Source organism: Canis lupus, chromosome 6 (assembly GCF_048164855.1).
Source record: "Canis lupus baileyi chromosome 6, mCanLup2.hap1, whole genome shotgun sequence".
NCBI lineage: Eukaryota > Metazoa > Chordata > Mammalia > Carnivora > Canidae > Canis > Canis lupus.
In genome coordinates this window covers 16,358,260-16,379,846 of record NC_132843.1, presented here as the reverse complement: position 1 = coordinate 16,379,846, position 21,587 = coordinate 16,358,260, and the positions used below count along the sequence as shown (strand labels likewise).

General features: G+C 49.0%; 1 protein-coding gene across 3 annotated transcripts in view; it reads right to left on the bottom strand.

The window, feature by feature from the left end:
* CABLES1 (Cdk5 and Abl enzyme substrate 1) overlaps positions 1–21,587 on the bottom strand; it is a 116,476-nt gene that overhangs the window by 8,556 nt on the left and 86,333 nt on the right. For all 3 annotated transcript variants that reach the window (XM_072829020.1, XM_072829022.1, XM_072829023.1), the window contains 3 exons: positions 14,824–14,920; positions 13,417–13,573; positions 12,287–12,390 (listed from right to left, as the gene is read on the bottom strand). In XM_072829020.1, coding sequence (XP_072685121.1) covers positions 12,287–12,390; positions 13,417–13,573; positions 14,824–14,920 — 358 coding nt within the window. The remainder of the gene's footprint in view (positions 1–12,286; positions 12,391–13,416; positions 13,574–14,823; positions 14,921–21,587) is intronic.

Sequence of the window (21,587 nt, the reverse complement as noted above, 5' to 3'; positions counted from 1 at the left end):
GCTGTACAGGCACGTGGAAGGCCTCTGGTGTCCGTTAATAACGGAGAGGAGACAAAGAGCCAGCACATCCAAATTCACATTGATATTAGCACCTTTGTAACAGCTTGGCAAGTAAAAGCAAACCATAGCAAGATGAACTCAAATGGTTCCACCAAACTCCTATGGAACTTTCTCAAATTCTGGGTGAAAACAGACTCAGTGCAATGCCAAGAGTTCTGTGGTAGCTTGTCTTTCTGGCCCAATCAAGAAGGCTCTCCCTTAGGTGGTCCAGGACATGCTGGTTCTGGTAGCCACTCTATGCACCTGTGAAGTGCTGGCAAGGAACAAGTAAGTGGCAGTGTGGCACCAGGGTGCAAACAGATTCAGGCACACACTTGTGTGCAGTGACGTTTTGCTGGGCAGCAAGAGGAGGGAAGTATGAGACCTTATGGAGGCCACTCAATGTCTGGCAGAGTGGATGCTTCCCCTGTGGCAGCCCTCCAAGATGCGTTTATCATCCCAAACAGACGTCTCCTCCGGGTTGAACAGGATGTAAGATTTTTCATTTAGGAAACAGGCAGCAGAATGGGGAACTACATCTAACACCGTTACCTCATGCTGGGCCCACTGGCCCATCAGCTACTACTTCTGTTTCCTAAATACCCAAGCCCTCCCTCCCTCTCTCTTCTGCCCCACACCAGGCATCCCTAACTCCCAGAGCCAGCCTCTCCTGCTCTTCCTTGGTGGATCAAAGTCTCAAGCAAACCCTCGCCAGCTCTTGTTGGAAACTGAAGCCCTGTGAGCCCCAAGCAAGGATATCCTGGACTGGGAAGGGTGGTCTGGAGCCTTCCCTGTGGCAACCACAGCAGCTCTGCTTTCCCACTGCCAGAAGAGCAGCCTGCAGGTGTGTGCTAGCCACCTCGTCTCACGGGTATGGAAGCAGAGGCTCAGAGGGGTGATGGGGCGGGGCCGGCACTGGAGCCGGGTCTCCCAGCTCGCCACATGTACTGTCTCAGTGCAGTTCCATTCATCAGGCTAAAATGAGCAGTGGAGACAACTCGAGACCGGCAGCAGGTAGGAAGGGCTGACTGCTGTCAGCGGCTCTGCCTCCAGCCACGTGGCAACTCCAGGAAAGATACTCAACCTCCTGAGGCTTCAGCTTCCCCTCCCTGAAACTAGGAAGAACACCTGGTGAGGCTGCTTCAGGGGATTTTCCTGAAGCTTGAACAAGAACATGATGTACCTAAAGGACACTGGAGAATTTTATCAAGAGCATGGAAATGGGAGACGGCAGAAATCCGGGCTCTGCTCCAGGCGCGGCGAGTCAGCATGCGAGGGTGGGGCCCTGGATCCACATCGTGATGTTTCCCAGGAGACTTTCCCCTCACCTGGGTCTCCTCACCCGGCAGCACCCATCCACACTTGGGCTTGGAGCCACCTCCTGCTGGACCGGCTTCCCTAAAGCCCTGGCTGTCGGGGCACTCCTCAGCGATTCAGCTGCATTATACGCAGTGGTCCGGATATCCGACACCCCCTCCCCCCCAAACAGGACCCACTTGGCTGTACTTCTTGACTCCTTTGCAGCTAGGATTCCAAATACGATTCCAATTCCTTCCATCAATGCACCGGCCCAAGAGGGCACCATGACGCGGAAGCCATGCTTCTGTTCTGCCAAGTGTCGGCAGGAGTCCAGGAGTCCTGCCTGGGTGCCCATTTCACCAGTAGAGGCATTCGAGGGTGGCAGTGGCAGCACCAGGTCTGACACTGGCAGCCGCTCTGAGTTCCCAACCAGCAACGCGGGCCCTGATTAAGGAAGAGGTGAGGGGTGGCCTGGCTCTGCAGTGTGGGTCTGGGATCATCCCTGAAACCCCAACTTAGGCTGTGTGGTCAGCCTCTCCAGTGCCTCCATAAGTTGTTGAGTATCCCATGCTAAACCCCTTCCTCTGTAAACTAGCTTGCATGGATGCCATTCTTCCACCATGGAACCATAACTGAGGAGGCACTCACTCCTTTCCCTGATGGCGCGGATTGCCGTCATAAGCAAATCTCACCTGGGAAGACATAGGGTAAGGGCAGAGCCCATGGGGAGGGTCTGTGGGCAAGAAGGCCTATCAGGGCACCAAGTCTTACCCCAGAGGAACCTCACACACCACTTCCTGACTAGTTCGAATTTCAGAATGACTTCACAAACACTAAATCCTGCTTAGCCTGCAACCCTGGACTCAGGCCTTGAAGGAGAGACTCTTGTTTTCACAAGCAACCCTGTCCTAGCTCTTGGGTTAAGAGCTGGGGCCTACTTTTCCTGAGAGCAGTGGACACATACATTTATTTCCAGGCTGGTCCTGGAGAGGCGGGGCAGAAGGGGGCCAGAGAGCAGACACTGAGCACCTGGCCCCAGTGAGTACAGCACACGCCAGCTACAGGGAGAGCCAAGCCCTCGAATTCATCTTCTCGGGGGCAGAGCCCTGCCTTCCAGGGTTACACTGCATCACTCTCCCTATGTGGACTTTCCAGCCTTTCCTTGCCACTGCTCCCAGCATGGAGTAGAAAGCCTGCTGGCATCCTCCACTTATTTGGCTTTCACTGGGCTACTCTTTGGGTCTTTTCTAAAATAGATATGGTACATTTTTGGGTGGGGGAATCTCTGCAGATCTCCATCTCTGTCAAGGCCCATTTCCTGACCCCCAGGGGGTGGGCAGCCTTCAGGGCAGTGTGGCAGAGGGAGGGGCTCTGTTGGAGGAAGGCACAGGAGGGACGTGGGAGAGCTGGGCCCAGCGCTTCCCGGGTGGCTACTTCGGAAAGTCCAGAGGCACCTTGGGAAGGAGAGAACACGGACTACTGGAAATTTGTGGCCACTGTGTGTGAGGCAGGGGCCCAACAATGCCATCATCTCAGTGGGTTTGCTGACATCAATGTCGGTGAGGCAGGCTGGCTTCTGGGGCGATGAAAGGCCTTCCAGACTCAAGACAGGAGGAGGATGGTAGTAAAATGTAAAGGTCAGGCTGAGCACCTTGGGCAGGGAGATAATGCCAAAGTGGTCACATCAGTTTCCTGTGGCTGCCATAACCAAGTACCAGAGGCCACGGGGCTTTAACAACAGGAATTTACAGTGTTTCAGCTCTGGAGGCCAGGAGTCCGAGATCAAGGTGTCAGATGGGTTCTGTTCTCTCTATAATTATGGCCTGAATCCTTCCTTGCTTTCTCCTTGCTTCTGGTCCCAGGCATCCCCTGGCTTGTAGACACATTACTGCGGTCTCTGCCATTCATCACCTGGTGTTCTCCCCATGTGTCTGTTCACATGGCTGTCTTCTCTCTGGGTCTCTGTTTGTAATGACATCAAGTCCTACAGGTTTAGGGCCACCCGAGGTACTAGGGCTTAGGACGTCAACCTGTTTTTCAGGGGCACCATTCATCCCAGGGCAGTGGTGCTTGCTCATAATGATGCTACTACACAGCCTTGCTGTGCTGATCCCAGCTGTCTCCACTGGCCTCAGCTCTGACCCAAACAGCAGGTGCTGCTGGCCTTGGCCACAGTGTATGGGAGCACTTCCCACTTTCTTCTCTTCCCACCTCCTGTGCTTGCTGGGATAAGGCTCTCTCTTCAGTCTTCCTTCTGTCTCTGCTTCTCTGAGCTGTGGTCTGCAGGAGGAAATCACAAACTCTGGAGCCAGAACCCCCAGGTCGGACCCCAGCTCCACCATGCAGGGGTGCTTAGGGAAACCACTCAGGATTCTGTTGTTTCGGTGTCTCCATCTGGCTTCCCCATCACCTGCGGCAAGGCACCCCGAGATTTGTGGGGCTGTTTCAGGTCCTACTTAAACTCAGCTGCTTGGGGCAGTCCCGGTGGCCTAGCAGTTTGGCATCGGCTTCAGCCCAGGGCGTGATCCTGGAGACCCGGGATCAAGTCCCACATCGGGCTCCCTGCAAGGGGCCTGTGTCTCTGCCTCTCTGTCTCTCTCATGAATAAATAAATAAAATTAAAAAAAAAGAAAAAAAAAAACCTGCTCGGAGTCCAGTCAGGGCCATCTGCTCCCAGACCCTTGTTCACCCACTGCATCTTGAGCCCACCGCTCCATACTGACCCCACACAGCCCAGACTCTGGGTATTGGCTGAATCACCCTGAGCCCAGGGCCGCCACATTAGGCAGTTTCCAGAGGGGATGATCGTCTTTGCTGTCCTCTGTTCCAGTTCCTGTTCACAATTATTCTCTGGAAGATAAGCAGCCATGATTCTCCTGTGTGGTCCTGTCTTGAGGTACCTTACAACGTCTTGAGAGGTGGGACTTCTCGACCAGCTGGAAGGCAGCAACCCTCTTTTCAGTGATAGAGATGAGCCAAGGAGGTAGCACTGGAGGCTGAGATGCATGCACAGGGTTACTACGGGCCCCCAGTTACTCAGTCCTTCTGGCTTGAGAGAAAAATGAATTAAAGGTGCTATACTTTCCTATGTACTAGAAAATGAATTAAAGGTGCTACATTTCCTATGTACTTTCCTATGTACTAGTCTAATATATAGACTCAATGCGCAGGTTTTGTCAGCGTGCATTACAATCAATCAAAGTGCTAATAAACAGGCTGTGGTTCCTTCCTGGCCTGGGACAGACTGAGTGACCAATGCTTTCAATGCCACCTAATTCCAGGCCATGGGATTGGCCAGATGTAGAGCTCCTTGTGGCCCACAGCAGAGGCTGACAGCTGGGCCAGGCAGTGTGGCAGGCAGTTAGCTCCAGTTCTCTGTGGTGCTTGTGATTTTGCAGAACGGCCATTCCACTCTTGGAACGAGAGGGAGCTTGAGTGCACATTCTTGCAGCTGCCTGCCTACAAGGAAGCTGTGTATACACAGCTGCATAGAAGGGAAGAGAGGAAGGTCGGCTGTGGGGAGACCATCCAGAATGCAGAATGTCCAGAGGTGCAATTTGGAAAGGGGCCTGCCAGTCAGAGATGGGAGGCCAGGTCAGGAGGGCCCACCTGGGGCTGACACCATAACTACCTTCCAAGATGACAGGAAGAGAAGGTAAGACCAGAACTTAGTCATCTATCTGGAAGAGTCTACCGTCTATTGTGGACACACTGGTATCTTTTGCTTTAAAAAAACAAAGATTGACTTATCAGGATAGCAGCGAGGGAAATGCCCTTGGGCTTACCTGGCTCACATCACAGTCATAGTGCTGTGTAGTGAGGGCCTCAGCTGGGGGTAGGTGAGGCAGGGAGTGGAGGCAGGTCTGGAGGGGTGGGGGGGGTGTACAGATACCCCGATAACAATGCTGGAGAGTGAAGGGGGGCTCGCTGCTGGTCTGGTTTCCACAGAAACAGAGAAGTGTTTTTGCTTCAGGGCCTGATAAGTCCCTCCTTGTTCCCTATTCTCCTGCCCTCCACATCTCCCCAGGCAGCTCTGAACAGATGTGGCTCTGCCCTAGACACTGCTAAAGCTCCCCTCTGGGTCACAGGAGCCCCTGGGGGCAGAACATTCCAAAGGAAGGAGGGCTGATGGGCCCTGCTCTCTGCAGCTCCTTCCAGTTCCAAAGGCCACTGCATCACGGGACCTAGCCTGCCTGACTGCACATGCCCCACATCTGTGGGCACCCCAAGCTCCGCCGGACACTGGGAAGCAGATATTCTATGCCCGCTAAGGTAGACCAGTGGCCTTCACTGGATCTAGCTAACCACAAACAAATGGGCATCTCAGCTCTTCTATGAATTTTTCCCTTCCCCTCAAGAGGCCAGTAAATCACAAGGAAAACTGTGGGAGTGAGTGGAGGGCCTCTGTAGCCCGGGGCAGCATTTATTGCTATTTCTACCCACTGGATTCCACATCCATAACCCTAGATTTATTCTCCCTCCCTTGCCCTGAGGGGAACAGCTCCTCACCAAAATGAAATTGTTTACAAAGCATCGAGAGAAACACAGGAAAAACAACTTTGGCTCCAGGTTTAAGCTGCCATGTGGATTTGCCAGAAGGCACAAAGCAGGTCCAGTTTCAGATACTTGTCAAATGCTTATCTGGTAATACAGAAAAACTTTTTGAAAGGTGTCTTCAACTCACTGAAGAGGACATTGGGTGGATGTGGCCTGGAATTCAGTCTCTCTCTCTCTCTCTCTCTCTCTCTCTCTCTCACACACACACACACACACATATTCGGATACACTTCCAAATACATGCTTCTTCAGCAGTTGCCTCAGAGCAGGAGCTGATGAACTGTGAATGGAGTATCATGTTAAAGACCACAAAATGGTCATTGAAAATCTGAAACAAATAAATAGAAAGGGAGCAGATGCAACAGCATGGTGGGTAAAATGTAGAATATTTGATTTTGTATTATTTTTGTAAGAAAAAAAGATTAAAAGAAAACCACCATACTGATGCATGCTACAATGTGGATGAACCCTGAAAACATTATGTAAGTAAAAGCCAGACACAAAAGACCACATAGTGTAGGATTCCATTTGTATGAAATGTCCAGAACGGGCAAGTCTACCGAGACAGACAAGTAGGTGAGTAGTTGCCATGGGGTGAGGGGGTGGAGGGTTGAGGGCATAGGGACTTCTCTTTGGGATGACGAAAATGTCCTGAATTTGATTATGGTGATGGCTGCACAAATTTGTAAATGTTCTACAAACCACTTAATTATACACTTTATCATTTCTTATTTTTAGTAGGCTCACGCCCAATGTGGGGCTTGGACTCACAACCCCTAGACCAAGAGTAGCACGTTCCACCGATTGAGCCAGCCAGGCACCCCAATATACTTTAAAGAAGTGAACTGTATGATATGTGAATTACAGCTAATAAAGCTGTCACATACACTCAATCCAAAAAACCCTAAAAGCCAGAAAACGAAACCTACCACAATGGAACAGGGCAATTACAAAGGCATTCTTAACAGTTGCACCAAAAGCTGATGGGTCTCAAAGACCCCACTGCTCAGCTCCTGTGCAGGTACCCAGCAGATTTTCCCCTCAAGCAGGTCTCAGGAGGCCTAGCAAAGGTGTTAGCATAATGACTCCTTACTTTTCCTTTTCCTTTTCCTAAGGAGGATCTCCTGAATTGAAGGAGTTTCAAGCACCTTGAAACCTGAGGGCCCTGGAAGGAGCCTTACAAGGCAGAGCCCCAGGGCTCTGTATAAACCCACCCTGCAGATTGGTAAGTACCTCTGTCATCAAGAGAGCTTTCAGTGGAAGAGAAGTATGGTGAGGGAAACCAGAGCCCAACTGCCTACCATACAGAAGGTTGACTTAGTCTTCCTTTAACCGAGTCTCCAATTTCTCACAGCTCAGAATCCCATATCGTGCCGAGAAAGTTCTAAGACATATTCCCACAACACTGGGGAGGTCTGGGATAGGAAGGAGGGTTTTTTTTTTTTTTTTAAAGATTTATTTATTCATGAGAGACACACGGGGGTGGGGGGCAGGCAGAGACACAGGCAGAGGGAGAAGCAGGCTCCATGCAGGGAGCTGGACGTGGGACTCGATCCCAGGTCCCCAGGATCACAACACTGGGAGGAAGGGAGGTGCCAAACTGCTGAGCCACCTGGGCACCCCAGGAGGGGCTTTTCTATGAGTAGTTAGATCGTAATACTAATACACGAATAGACACTTTATCAAGATCAATCCAAGAGATGTCCTCTCCAGGTTTATATATCTATAGACGTCATAAAGATTAGTATAGTCAGTTTTCCTTCTGATGTCAAAATGGTTCAAGAGGGATAGGAAAAGGATCCAGATATGCATTCAAATAACGTTGACTGTGTTGGCATTATCTCAGTCAGCTCTTTTGCTTACTTTCTCCTCTTAATTGCTCTCCACACCCATAAAGGGGAAGAACAAACAAAACCACTACTGACTTCAGCTGCCAGGTTCTAATGATAAACAACCACTTTCTGGTGAAACTTTAATTACAAGCCAGGCGGCCCATGGGGCAGGAAACAGCGGGCTCTGAGTTGAGGCCTCGGGCCCGCCCTCGCCACACCGAGAAACACCGTCATTAAGCGCTGGCCCTCTGAGAACCTGAGTGTAGCCAGCAGGCTCACCAGACTTTCCTACTCTGTGGTCACCGTCTAAAAATTTCAGGGCCAAAACCACAGAGGCAGCTGCGACTTGGCTTTCCAGACCGACCCAGAAGTTGTTTTTTTTTTTTTTAACTTCAAAATTTCCCCTTTGCCCTTTCACGGTGGCTCATAGTGGGAGTGACTCTCAGAGATCAAAGTTAAAAACCAGTGTTAACTCTGAATGAATGCAAGGCCAGTTGTAAAGGGCTGCCGCTTGAACTTTGTACATAACAGGCTTCTTTCTAGGCCTCAAGGAAACATTCACCTCTAGAACTCTCCCGTTTCTGAAGGCAAGGCAACTGTGGCCATGAGTGGCCCATTTATCTCATACTTAGAACACATGTGAACGAAAATACACATCCAACTACATCCTAGCAGATTAATATTGCCAACACTAGGACTCAGAAAGCCCACTCCTAGGTGTATCTACCCAGGAGAAATGAAAATACATGTTCACAAAAGACTTGTAGAAGAATGCCCATGGCAGCAATATTCATGGTATCCCTACACTAGAAACCCAAATGTCAATCAACAGGACCGTAGATAGACAAACTGGGGTGTATCCATACAAGGAATGGGGAAGCTCTTAAAAAAACAAAAACAAAAAAAACCTACCGACACATGCAACATAAGCGAGTCTCACATATTAGATTCTATGAAAGGAGGACCACCGGCGGGGGGGGGGGGGGAACACATACACTATGTTTATAAGCACCAGCACCAAAATACACAAAATAAGTTTACGGTGATAGAGTCAGAACAGCAGCTGCCTCTGCAGGTAGGAGGCAGGACAGGGTGAACAGGAGGGAACTAAGGGGAAAGAAATGTTCTATCTTGATTAAAGCAGAGATGACAAAATTCATGGAGCTCTACACTTAAAACATGTACGTTTGGCCATACATAAATTACACCTTAATATGAAAAGAAAAAAAAATGGTAGCTGGGAGATAAGATAGGTTTAGCTCATCACTTTCTGAGTTGTTTGATTCTGCAGAGGCAACATGAACATCTCAGGCCCTGGAATTCCACAGGAGCAAAACACCCCAAAACCCTGGACAATAGCCCCTGGTTCTCAGGCTTGAGGCCACCACTGAGCTGGCCTCCTTCGAGCTGCACTGGTGACCTAAGGAGAAGAGGCATAGGCAGCAGGACCCCACAGGCCTTGGCAGCCAGTATGAAGGGACGCAGGCAGTACTGCACATACAGTCAAACCTGGCTCCTGGCTGGCCTCCCTCCCAATCTTCCAGCAAAGACCATGAAAGGAAGCCCCCAGGAAGGGGGACAGATGAGCTGGGGGTGCACAGACTTCACAGAGGCCTGACATCTGTCTGCAAGGGGCACCCTGCCAATGATGAGGGCTCATCTCCCACCCACCCACAGACCAAGATGGCCCCAGATCTTCAAAGGTTTTCAATAGCTTAAATCAAGTAACCCTGTAGCTCTGTCTACCTTGTAGTTAGTGCCTATAACTAGCACAGCTCTGTGTGCCTGTGGTCAAGGATGGAAGATCTGTCAGGATCATCAGTCTATGGGCTTGCCTTTTCCACTTGTGCACGTGTGTGTGCACATGTGTAGAGGGAAGGACAGTGACTTTGTTAAAAATACTGATTTTATACACTCACCCTCTTTCATCCCTTCACAAGACAGAGTCTTGCACATGGGCCTTTCCCACTGGGGCCTGGCATGGCTACTCCTTCTTACCACTTACACTCACCTTCAATGTTATTTCTTCAGGGAAACCTTCCTTGAGGCTGACCTCCCACCTCCACCCCCCTACCCTGCCCCCATAACCTCCTACCACTTTTCTTCCCTCTCCTAACGACTATAGTGACTTATCTGCTTGTTCACTGTCTGACTTCTCTACCCACTGTGAGGCTGAGGAAAATGGGGATAGCAGCTGGTTTGTTTTCCACCATATAAGGAAGCACTTGGTCTGGCACATAGTAGGGCCTCAGTCAACACTGGCTGAATGGGCAAACTGTGTATCTTCAAGCAAACCAACCAAAACCCAAACCCACACACTTACTCGTGCAAGTCAGCTGCATGTGAAACAGCCCTAAACTCCATGCCTGCTTCTAGAGAAGAAGTCTCCCGGGGGCCAGTTTGAGGCTCTTAATAACACAGGACATGCATATCAGTGACAGAGAACAATGTTGAAAAGTGGACATCCCATATTTGATCAAAGTACCAATCTCTGCAGCCAGAATAGATGTCCATCTTATGGGGCTGACCAGAAAATGCAGTTCACAAGCCATTTCATTCTTTAAAACATGTACTACTACAGGAAGCAGGGGCTGCAGATTCAACATGGTAAAATGAAAAATGAGCCAGTTGGGAACATAAAGCAAGGAGGAGAGGACATATATGCTGACTTGGCAAATCATCTAGCACACTGTCCAAGGAGGAAAAATTACCTGTGTGCACAGGCATGCACACGAAGACTGCAGCCCAGAACCTCAAAGCTCACAGTGAAACCATTTAAAGAAAAAAATAAGATCTGGCACCAGCCTGACACAAGGCCTCAGAAGGAGAGTCAATGTTATCACCAGACACAACATGACCTACAGAAGAGCTCCCGGCCAAATCCCAGTCGATCAAAAAGAGTGCCCTCTCTTATTCTCTTGGTCACACAGGAGTTTTAAACTGTTGGCCCTAAAGAGTCATTGTCACGTCCTACCCTGAGATTGGCAGTTCTGCCGCTGACTGCTGAGGGATATGGGAGTCACAGGCCAAGTGAGAAGAGCACCAGGGAAGGAGCTCTAGCCTTGGCCCCCACTTCCTGTCTGTCAACGGTGACAGCCTCACTCAGACTCCCCCAGCCACAGTTTCCTGCCCGTTACTTAGTAAATAAAGCAATGAACAACATAAAGAATCCTATTCCTACACAAGGCATGACGTTTCAGTTGCTCCCTTTCCATTAGGGTGGTGATTCTGGTCATTTATTAAATACTTATTACGTGCTAGCTTACATGAATAAGCCCTGGTTTTGTAAAAGTAAATAATCTTTACAGGTCACAGAGCAGGACAAAAAATTATAAATGGCTCTGGTTCTTTCTGAGTTAAGAGGTACAGAATGAGGACGGGAGAATGAGAAGCAGGGGCAATTTTAAACTCAGTGCCTTTGGTAATTCATTCTGACTCAGCATGCCATGGGAGAATAGGATATATGCTGGGAGCAAGTAGCGAGGACCTGAGTCCCTCCTGGTGTTTCTTTGGTGTCAGCCACTTGCCAAATGTTCAGGGAAGAAAAAGAGAGGCTGGAGGGTGGATCCCCAGGGCTGAGAACTCTCAGCTCAGGGTGAACTTTCAGGGGCCCTTTGAGTAAATAGAATCCCACTCTGGCCTCTGCAGACACAAGAACCCAGAAGAGAAAAAGGGACCGTGTGCTCATTCCCAAGGCCAGGGCTGCTGAGAACAGCACGGGCTGGGCAGGAGCAAGGGAACTGGAGCGGGATGTTCTGAGTTGTGCCCGCCCCTCCCCCCCCAGGGCCAGTCAGGGAGGCGGTGGGAGCATTCCGGGTCAGTGCTCTCCTGCCTGATGCCGTGTGGGGCAGGCCTGGCCAGGCAGGTTTCCCACAAGCCCAGCGCTCCCCACCCTCCACAGCTGCCCGAGATCTGCGAGCCGCTCAGTCCGGGCAAGTCTGCCCCAAGAAAGTACAAGGACCCAGCCAGGCCCCGCTGGGGTCTGGAGAAATGGCAGACCTAGTGGTGGGAAATGGTGGTCAGCCAAAAGCAGAAACCAAGATTACCACAAAGGGAAAAACAGGAAGAGTCCATGAAGTAAAAATGGCAAGGAAAGGTTTTGCATTTAACGCCCACAGTGGCCTACCTTCACTCTCCCAGAAGATAATTCTGTCATTCGGAGCCCAGTGCCAATTGTTTGTTTGGAGTGCACGTGGAAGCCTACAGTCACCAGGGAACTCCAGACAGAGCTGAATCTGATGGAACTGGTTCTCCCCTGGGGTGGAGGTGGGGGCATCTACAGATGTGTGTAAGCTCAGGTGAGGGTCCCTGAGCTAGTCTGGTAGGCAAAGTGGTTGATGCAGGTCAGGTGCCCAGAAGAACCCAGGACCAGCCCATGCTGGTTACTCTGTGAGCAACCCACACTGGGGAGCCTCCAGAAGCTCCCTAGGTTGAGCAGTGTGTGAACAAGCCCCCTAGACTCCATAGAGCAGCCACCTGTTAGGATGGGCATGCCTGAGGGGCCTGAGGGGTGAGGCTGAGGGAGTGAGCAAACAGACCATCTCTCCTCCGCTACTCACCATGTACGAAGGAAAGATGAGAACTCGCTTGTGTTTGCCACAAGGCCACTGGGGGTCATCCAGGAGATTTGGGTCATAGTCCATAAAGTCTCCCAGGTCGCTACCTGAGGGTCATACACAAAATAATCAATAGGGGCCCCAGGGAATGGAGCCGAAAAAGTCACACTGCAGGAGATAGCTCTACTTGTTGATGAAGCATCTCCCCTGCACAAGGGATCACCAAATACTTAACATTTGGACAGTTTTTCCACTTTGGAAAATTATTTATCACTCCCTCTGACCTGGGAGAGCACAAAACCTCCCAGAGCACAAAAGATGCAGCGAGCACCGGGATTACAAAATGTAGCACCAAAAATGTGCATTCGTTAAACCTGTAGATCCAATTAGCAACTCAAGTTCGGCCATGTGAGCTGCAGGTTTCTAGAGTGAATGCTTCTGGGCTGGCTACCGTGTCTTGTACAAACACAGATCAGAGCAGGCACCAGGGCAAACAGCTGTAAGTGACCAGAGATGGCGGGAACATAAGGACAGTGCATCCAGACTCAGCACCTGGACAGGTATGAGGAACTTCCTGTGCCCCTGGAATTTTTCTGAGAATAAAAATAATACTGCTTTGTATAGTTTTCTCCCTTATTCAGGTTTACAAAGGTTTGATGAGGCAAGGCTGAAAGCAAGCAAGCCTTCCTTCGTGTTTGTTGGCCATGTTAGCTCACCTGCTATGAGAGTCACAAAACGTTCCCACACCTAATCCAAATCTGAACACTATGAAAATACAGGCAAGACCCAGGCTGAGATAAGGAGCCGAGTGGTGCAGAGAGGCTGGGGGGTAGGGGAGGTGGTCCCACCATATCTGCACAGTACAGATGGCCTTAGCATTTCTCCTTGAGGGAGCTTGGGTGTTGGTGGCTGAAACATCTCACTGATGAGGTAGGTCCCCCTGTAGCCTGGCTGTGAACCTGTATGGCCTGAAATTAGATTTGCCCAAAAGTCATGTCCCCCCGTGGGATGGGCTCACACGCCATCCAGAGGCACCCATCCTCCAGTCTGCACACAGGAAGACCCAACACATGCTGTGCACCAAGGCACCTTCTGCCATGCACTGCCTGGCCTTAGCCCCCACCCAAGGTTACCTGTGTCCAGGCTCCCCTGGGTGCTGCTTGCACGTCCTATGGAAAGGCTGCGGTGGCTCAGGTTACGGAACTGGGAGAAGGAGGAGGTGGAGTCTATGGTATTTCTCCGGGCTCCAAAGGCATTTGTGGGTAGCAGAAATTGGGTGTAAGAAACAGTCTAAAAGGTGAAAACAAAAATGAGCAAAATAGATTATTCCCAGGCAATGTTAGCTATGCATCCTGACCAACCAAGCTATGTTACCACACCAAGTTCATGTCCGTATTCTTACATCTGTACTTCTAAAATCCAGTGAGATCAGAAATGAAACTAATTTTGGTATTTATTTGTGCCAAAACCTAAATTCAACTGACTTGAAGCTATATATAGTTTTAATATTGCACTTCATGTGAATACTCATGTTATGTGGTAGAAATGTTAGTGTGTTTGAGAACTATCCCAGAAGCTGCTGGGATGTTGTGTAATACATGACACACAGACTACATTTTTTTTTTTTAAACACCGAACAAGCCTTATAATCCACCAAGTGCAGAATCCCAGAATACATCAGGCCCCAAGAGTGTCTGATGAGGGGTTGGGGCCTCCTGTATGTTTCATTGGCAGATGTGATCTCTAGCTCACCTCCCTCATTGTTAGGTGAACGCTCAACCTTCGGCAATGGACACAGAACAAGTTTTTCTTTTCACCTGCTTGGAGAAGCACACTCATGCACCCCTGCTTGTGAGCTTGGGGCTGATGTCACCCAGACACAGTGGTGACCAGCTGTTCTGGGAGAGGGGAGGTGAGGAGGTCATATGCTGCCCCAGCAGCCTCAGCTGGAAGCAAACTACAGTGGGATGGCTTCTCCAAATACCTGCATCATCTCCATAAACAGGCTTTTGAAGGGTTTGCAAAGACTGACTGGATCCAGCACAGAAAGTTCATCTTTCAACCTCACTCGCTGGACTTCCACCCAGCAGCTCACTGGATTGTGGATAAGGAGAACTGTGACAGCCTTCCTGTGAGGTGCTCACTAAGGCTGAGACTCAGCTTTTTAGGACCGTGGGAAGCCTCTTTCCCCAACCTCCTCCCACTCAAAACAAACTTTCTAGTGGCGGGAACATTGTTTGCTGACACCATGAATCAATGTGCATTCAAACCACCGGTCCTCTGATTCCAGAGCATGCACATGTGGGTGTGAGATACTCATCAGCATCCTGCGTTCCATTATGAGTAGCACTGGTAGAGAAATACTCGTGCTATTTCCTCACTGGCTTGGTGGATCTCTGGGTGCATGCTAGGGGAGCAGGGATGGGCTGCAGACCTGGTTCCTGTACCAAGAGCCAGGGTCACAGTGTGTCATGCTGCCTCGGCATCCTGACACGGTGGTGTGGGCACGAACCTGCCGATTGGAAGCCAGGAAGCCTTACCTTCCCGTCGGCTCCCAGCTCCACGCCTTCAAGTCCAATGATCTCTTTCAAGCTCACAGCACCTGATGACTGCTTCCCTCCATCCAACTTCAAATCCCTGGGGAGGACAGGCCCAAGAAAAAACACTTCAGTCTGTACTCAAAAGAGCCATGATGACGTTTCCCACAAAAGACACCACAGTCATACTGATGAAAATGACTGAAGGGGCGGGCCCTGGCCAACAGAACAGCCCTTTGAGCTTCCTTTGCGGCCCATCAGTAACACTCTGAGGGCAATTCTACTTTGTTTCATCCACTCTGATATAGATGAAATCCAGTGAAACAGAAAGCCTGCAGATGAAAGTCAGGCTCAGAAGCCCATGGAATACTGATGTTCCTCTCCGCCAGGCCCCTCAGCTCCTAGTCAGCCAACAGGAGGGCAGGAAGCATTCCCGGGGCATTATGGGGCAATGGCTCTTAGGCTCTGGCCATTGGTTTCATTTTAAAGCTAAGGGAGACCACTTCTCCTCGCTGCCCCCTTTATTAGCTGAGAGAATGGAATTCTGGTCCTAAACAGTTTCCAGCATTACTGCTGGTAACAAAGGAATTACTGCCGCCAGAGTCATCCCAGCTATCTCGCCAGGGGACCTAGAAAATGAGTATATTTCTACAAAAGAATGATCTCCAGTATTAACAAGCATTTATACAGCACTTCACGATTTACAAAGCCTTCCACACATTGTCTCTCTGATTTCTTAATAGGACCCTATTAGACAGGTATTGTGATTATTATCTTATTTATAGATGAAAAACCCCATAGGAGGCTAAGTAGCTTGCCAAAGTCACCAGAATAGTAGGCTATAGACTGTTATCGCATCCAGTACCGTTTCTAGCACATCCTGTTGCCTGAGAGATGGAAGACTGAGCTGGCTGTGTTTAAGCTCAGGTGTAATTGCTCACATTGTCAAGGACAATCCCCCTCCTTACAGTAGTCCTCAGACTTGGCTGCTGATCAGAATCACCTGGGGGTCTCTGACAAACTACCACGGCCTGGACCCCATCCATAGACATTGTTTCAGTTGATATGCAGCGCAACCTGGGTTGTCAGTTTTTAACCCTTGCCACGTTTGGGAAGGACTGTCTTCCAGTTTCTTTCTCTGTAACGTGGTGCTTGTTAGTCAAAAAGTCATCTCAGACTGGCAGTGGCCTTGCTGGATGGCCTGGAGGGAGGCACCATATTCAATTCAGGGGCTGGCTCCCACAACCTAAGCAGGAACAAACAAAATGTACAGGCAGGACTCTCCAGGCCCAAGATAAAGAGAGGGAGCAAGGTGAGTGAGGGGAAAAGAGACAAGAAGCCTCTCCACCTAGGAAGGAAAAAACAGGGATTCTCTGATTTAGTTGAGCAATCACTGGCCCTATAATCCTATTTATAATGCAGAAGTGTGACAGTTTTAAAAGAAACAGCCAAGGGGCACCTGGGCGGCTCAGTCAGGCATCTGACTCTTGATTTCAGCTCAGGTCATGATCTCAGGGTCCTAGAATCGAGCCCCCCCCCCCCCCCCCGCATGGGCTCTGCACTCATGGGAGAGTCGGCTTGTCCCTCTCCCTGTGCCCAGCTGCCCAGCCCCCCACCCAGGGTTGTGCATGCACGCACTCTTCTAAAATATGTAAATCTTAAAAAAAAAAAAAAGCCAAAATTTGCATCTAGTATTACTTTTGTTTGTTTAAAGTAGTCTCCTTGGGACACCATCCTATCTATGGTCATGCTCAAAACTCTCTGTGGAGTCCCTTCCGCAATCAACAGTCCAGTCACACAAAAGCAGCAAACAATCAACCCATCCCAGTCTGCAAGCTTTGTATTTATATGTATTTATTTGCTCTGAAAGCTATTACTAGAATCAGTGTTCCTCCCACCCACTACCATATCCTACTGACCAGATCTGACTGTAAAAGACTTCAGGTAATTCCAGACATCAAGCTCACCCTAAGGGATGGTGCAGAATAGGACAGTAGCTCAGAACTGTAAGCACTCTGGTAGAAGGTGCACACCATCCCCTCCAGAGCTCCAAACATTCTGAGCAATGGGGTACTTTCAGGCCATTCGTGCGTTCTCCCAGGGGCACCTCCTCTGCGAGGCACCGTGAGATCCAGGATGATTTAAGTCACGTCACTTTATAAAACATGTGAACAGAGACCTGCATTCGTTAGTGACCTCAAACCTGCAGCTGGGAGCAGAGTGGGGCTCAGCAAGGCCACCGGAACCTGAGGGTGACACATGCCAGAGACCACCCACCCCGCTGCCTGCCTCTTAAAAGGCTTCCTCAAGCAACGGAGGGCAGAGAGGATGCCTGCACTCACAAAGGGCAATGCCAACAGAGCAAGAACCTGAACCAGGCAACGAATAAGGGGATGGCCATGGCAGCCCAGGAGGGGAGCAGATATAAAGGCTGCAGTGCCTGCATTTCATTAAAGGATCTTCGGTGCACTTCCGGGACTTCTTCCTCGCCTAATGCGCACCCCAGCAAGCACGTGCCTCAAATTCCCAACTCCCAAACAACCGTCTCCTTGTTTCCATTTTGCCAGACACAGAATGTGACTTAGGGCTGAAACTAATTTAAAAGCACAGCCTATCTTCATGGGGTGAGAAAATCGAAAGAAATAAGGATATTAAAATATGCCCATTTTAAGAGTGCTCTTGAATGAACTACTGGCTGCAGGCAGGGACGGAGGCTCATTCCACATTTGTATCCCATCTACACAATGTCTGCTGTGTAGTATTTACTGGAAGAAGCCAGGGAGTCTGGCTCTTCGCTGTCTCACCAGTGCTGGTTTATACCGACGGCAGGGGACGTGGGTATTTTTCCAGCATGCACCGTCCCATCAGACTCCATGGGCTCACAGGCTCCTGATTCCCTGGGAAGGCTTGTCTTGGCCAGGGGGACCCTCCCTGCTGGATGTACCCACCCCATCCACAGAACCAAACCAGCCACGCTCAAACCACAATCCCCTCTGCTTCCTGATGCCTGACCCAAGGGAAATGGAGCCATAACATGCATTAAACTTTATGCGTTCACATAAAGCCCAAGATTCCGCTTCACAGATAAATCTCAAAATACATTTAAAGAAACAGGAATTCTTAGCTCCAGTGATTATTCCAGTCCTTCAGGACTGGACCACATGGAAGACAAAGGGCGACGGGCTAAGCTCCACCACACCTAACCACAGGAACCCATCTCTCCAGAATGACTGTGTGGGTCGGCTCACTGTAGCCATCACTTCCCGCGGCCCTTCACTTGTATCGCTCTCCTTTCTCAGTAAACTAAGGCCAAGCTGAGTCAGAGAACAAGCTAGAAGAGCAGTGGGTCCCCCGCTCAACCGCTTCTAGAAAACACACGTAATTGCTCATTAGAGACCCACACTATTCAACACCATTTCCTATGGAAACTTTCCTCCATCTGAACTGTCTGATGGAGCAGCCACTAGCTGTGTGGCAACTGGGCACTTGAAGTGTGATGAGTTGACTGAAGAAATAAATTGTTCATTTCAGTTAATTTATTTTTTATATATGTTTTTTAAAGATCTTATTTTTAAGTAAGCTCTATAGCCAACATGGGGCCTGAACTCACAACCCCAAGATCAAGAGTCCCATGCTCTACTGATTGAGCCAGCCAGGCTTCCCTCATTTTAGTTAACTCAAATAGCTAGCTAGCAAGCTAGTAACACAGCTAGCAGCTACTGTAATGGACCAAGCAAGCCTTCCCCCAAGTGGCCTGGCCACTACCTTGGGATGTTTACCTCCCAAGCCCCAGCTCACTGGAGAAGAGACTGTGTCAGGTGTCCTAGAGGAGGTGGGAGAGAGGCAGGACCCTACAGATGGAACCAGCAGAGGATTATCCTCACTGGGGAGGAAGAGGATCACTGTGGGACTCAGGTTCAAAGAGGACTCATGCCCTGCATCCCTTTAGCATTCTGGGAACAGGATATGCCTACATGAGGCACAGAGCAGCACAGCTCTTCAAACTCAAGGCATTATGGAAGACTCCAGGTCCTTTGCACATCTTGGGGAGAAAGGAGAATACCCAGTGATGATTACGTTTTAATTTCCCTTCAGCCTTGGGGTGGGGTTGGGGGTAGGGGCTAACAGTTCATGTTTAGAGGGTTCTTTTAAAAGAAGAAATGAGACATTTCCTGCACTCCACATCTGGTGTACTCCTATCTGCTCCATTTGAACTTCAAAACGTCATCTACACAGTAATAGCACAGTTGCTCCAGAAAATTGACAGGTTTGTGGCAACAGCTAAGGGCACGCTTTCCTTTTTTTCTGCCTTAGATTCAAGAAGAGGTTGTCACTAACTTCGTGGCTGTCATTTTGGTGGCACTGAATTAAGAGGACACTTGCATACACATCTGCTTGCATAGCCACATGTCCAAGCAACATGACACAGATCTTGTCTAAGCTAGGTCAGTGTGTTAGTTTCTTACTTTTTAATTTCTCTATATTAAGACTCTAGGCATCTGAAAAAGGCAATCTTTCACAAAGAGGCTGACAAACTTCTCTAGGTTCCTTAGCTAAGTGCTCTCATAAGAGTTGCTGAAACCTTGTGTTAACACAAGCCATAATGGAACATGCTGTTAAGGTGCCCACAGTGGTTTCACATCGCACCACCTAATTTATAGATACGTTAATTGCTCAGGACTTACATGTGAGTGTATAGCAAGCAAGAGAGACCTATGGCCCAGGATGCCCCCGCGTTTGGGGAGCCAGGAAGAGCTGCCTACAGAGAGGACCTCTGAATGATATTGCTGGTTCACCCAGAAATAATCTTTTAAAAACTCCAGTGAAAAAGGATCATAAGAAGTCGTCCCTGGGGAGTACTGATAAAATCTTGATGTTTTCTTTCTAACATCATTGTTCTGAATTCTCATTAAAATGGTGTATGAAAACAGAAATATCTGCTTGGCACCAAAGCCAACATTAACCCTTCGAGACCAGGAGACAGAACTGGGTACTGTGGAACTGCAGCTGTAAGTAATTGAAAGCAGACAGAAATTGGACTTTCCAGTTTCTTTGAAAAGCCTGGAAGATTTTTTTTTCCCAGATACATGTAGCATCCAAATATTAATTTATTTAAGTTCCACCTCCTCCTAAAAATGGAATGGAGGCAAGTTCAAATACCATATGTGGATACTGTCCAAACTTGTGTGCATTGCGGTTTACACGCTGTAGCTTGCACTCAGAGATGAACATGGTTAGCCGCGTCACAGGGAAGGATCTCATTTGGACAGAGGCACTAAGAGAACCAGTGGTCAGGAACCACGGACAATGCAAGGGTCTGTTTTCTTCTCTTCCACAGGCCCGGGTGACGCTATAGCTCAGACCTACTTAGCTCCAAGAGTTCATTTCTCATCTATTCAAGGTTCTTTTGCAGAAGCTGTAAGCAACAGACACACTTTGAAAACCCAGCACAAAGGTTTTCTTACAAAGTCTGGCCAATGGGGGTGGATATGAGATGTTTAAGGGGGGGGACAGTGCAGGGGCTCACAGAAGATGGAGGAGGGGATGAGAATGCATTTGGGGAGATAGCCAAGCAGCAATTATACCCTTATTTAAAGGGGCAGAAACACAGGCTGGTTCTTTGTGGAGTGGAACTCTATTCTTCATAGGACTGCCCCACAATTCACTGAATATAGCTCTCCTTGAAAGCCTGTGACTTGGTGGTCGGAAACTCCCTGGACCTGTCTTAGTTTCGGCTCCCACAGCAAAGAGCAAATACACATGATTTTGAAGTTGTGGAATCATCTGGTCAGAGCAGATGGCCAATCTAGATATCCTGGTGCCCAAAGGGGATTACCTAGGTCGCTGTTAACCACACAACCACCAAATCCTGATTTCATCCCATGTAACAGGCAGAATGATCTTTCATTACCTTTTCTGCTCACAGAGCTATAATGCATGGAATTGATCAAACAAGATGCTGTATTAGATAACAAGAAGTTCAAGGTAAGATCTTTTCCTAAAGGAGCACGTAATTAGCGAACCAATATTACTAATAAAAAAAAGTAACATTTAAATACTTAACACCTGGTAAGTAGATGGACCTGTGTGTGCATAATCCATTAACTAGTTTCCAGGGCTTTCAGCTTCCAAGATGGCCTGCCTTCCACCTGCGATCATTTAATGGTGCTGTAAACTTGAGACCTCGTAATGCCAGCCGGAAGCACCACTGGGCTCTTGCTCTTTAAGGGACAACAATAGGTCAAACGCTTTGATACATAAATAATTTAAAGCCAGTTAAATATTAATAGGATTTCCAGATCTTTCAAAAAACAGATTTGCTGCAGAGAGCAAAGCTTGCAAGCTGGATTAGGAAATACCACTTGTGAGCTAATTTTAATTAAGAGATTATGCATCTACTGGAACTCAGTGATATAAGCAAGCATTTATCATAGTTTATGAAGTCCTATTTCTCGCCTCTTCAGATACAACACAGCTGCCATCTTGGATTGGGGCTGCTTACTTGTACCAGAGCAGAACGTTACACAGTTCAGTCAGTGGAACAAAGCTCAGGGCTGACAGGAAAAAGTGACATCAAAGCAGCTTTTAGTCTACAACACTCCATCGATAAGCCATCCCCCCAAGGGTAACTGGCAGACAATGAAGGGGCCTTAATATAGCTTACACCAAAATCTTTGTCTAAAGGCAGCTCCTATCAACAGCCGGATAACGGGATGATTCATCCATGAGATCATTACAGAGTCTGTCTTTGTGTGGGAACATGGTTG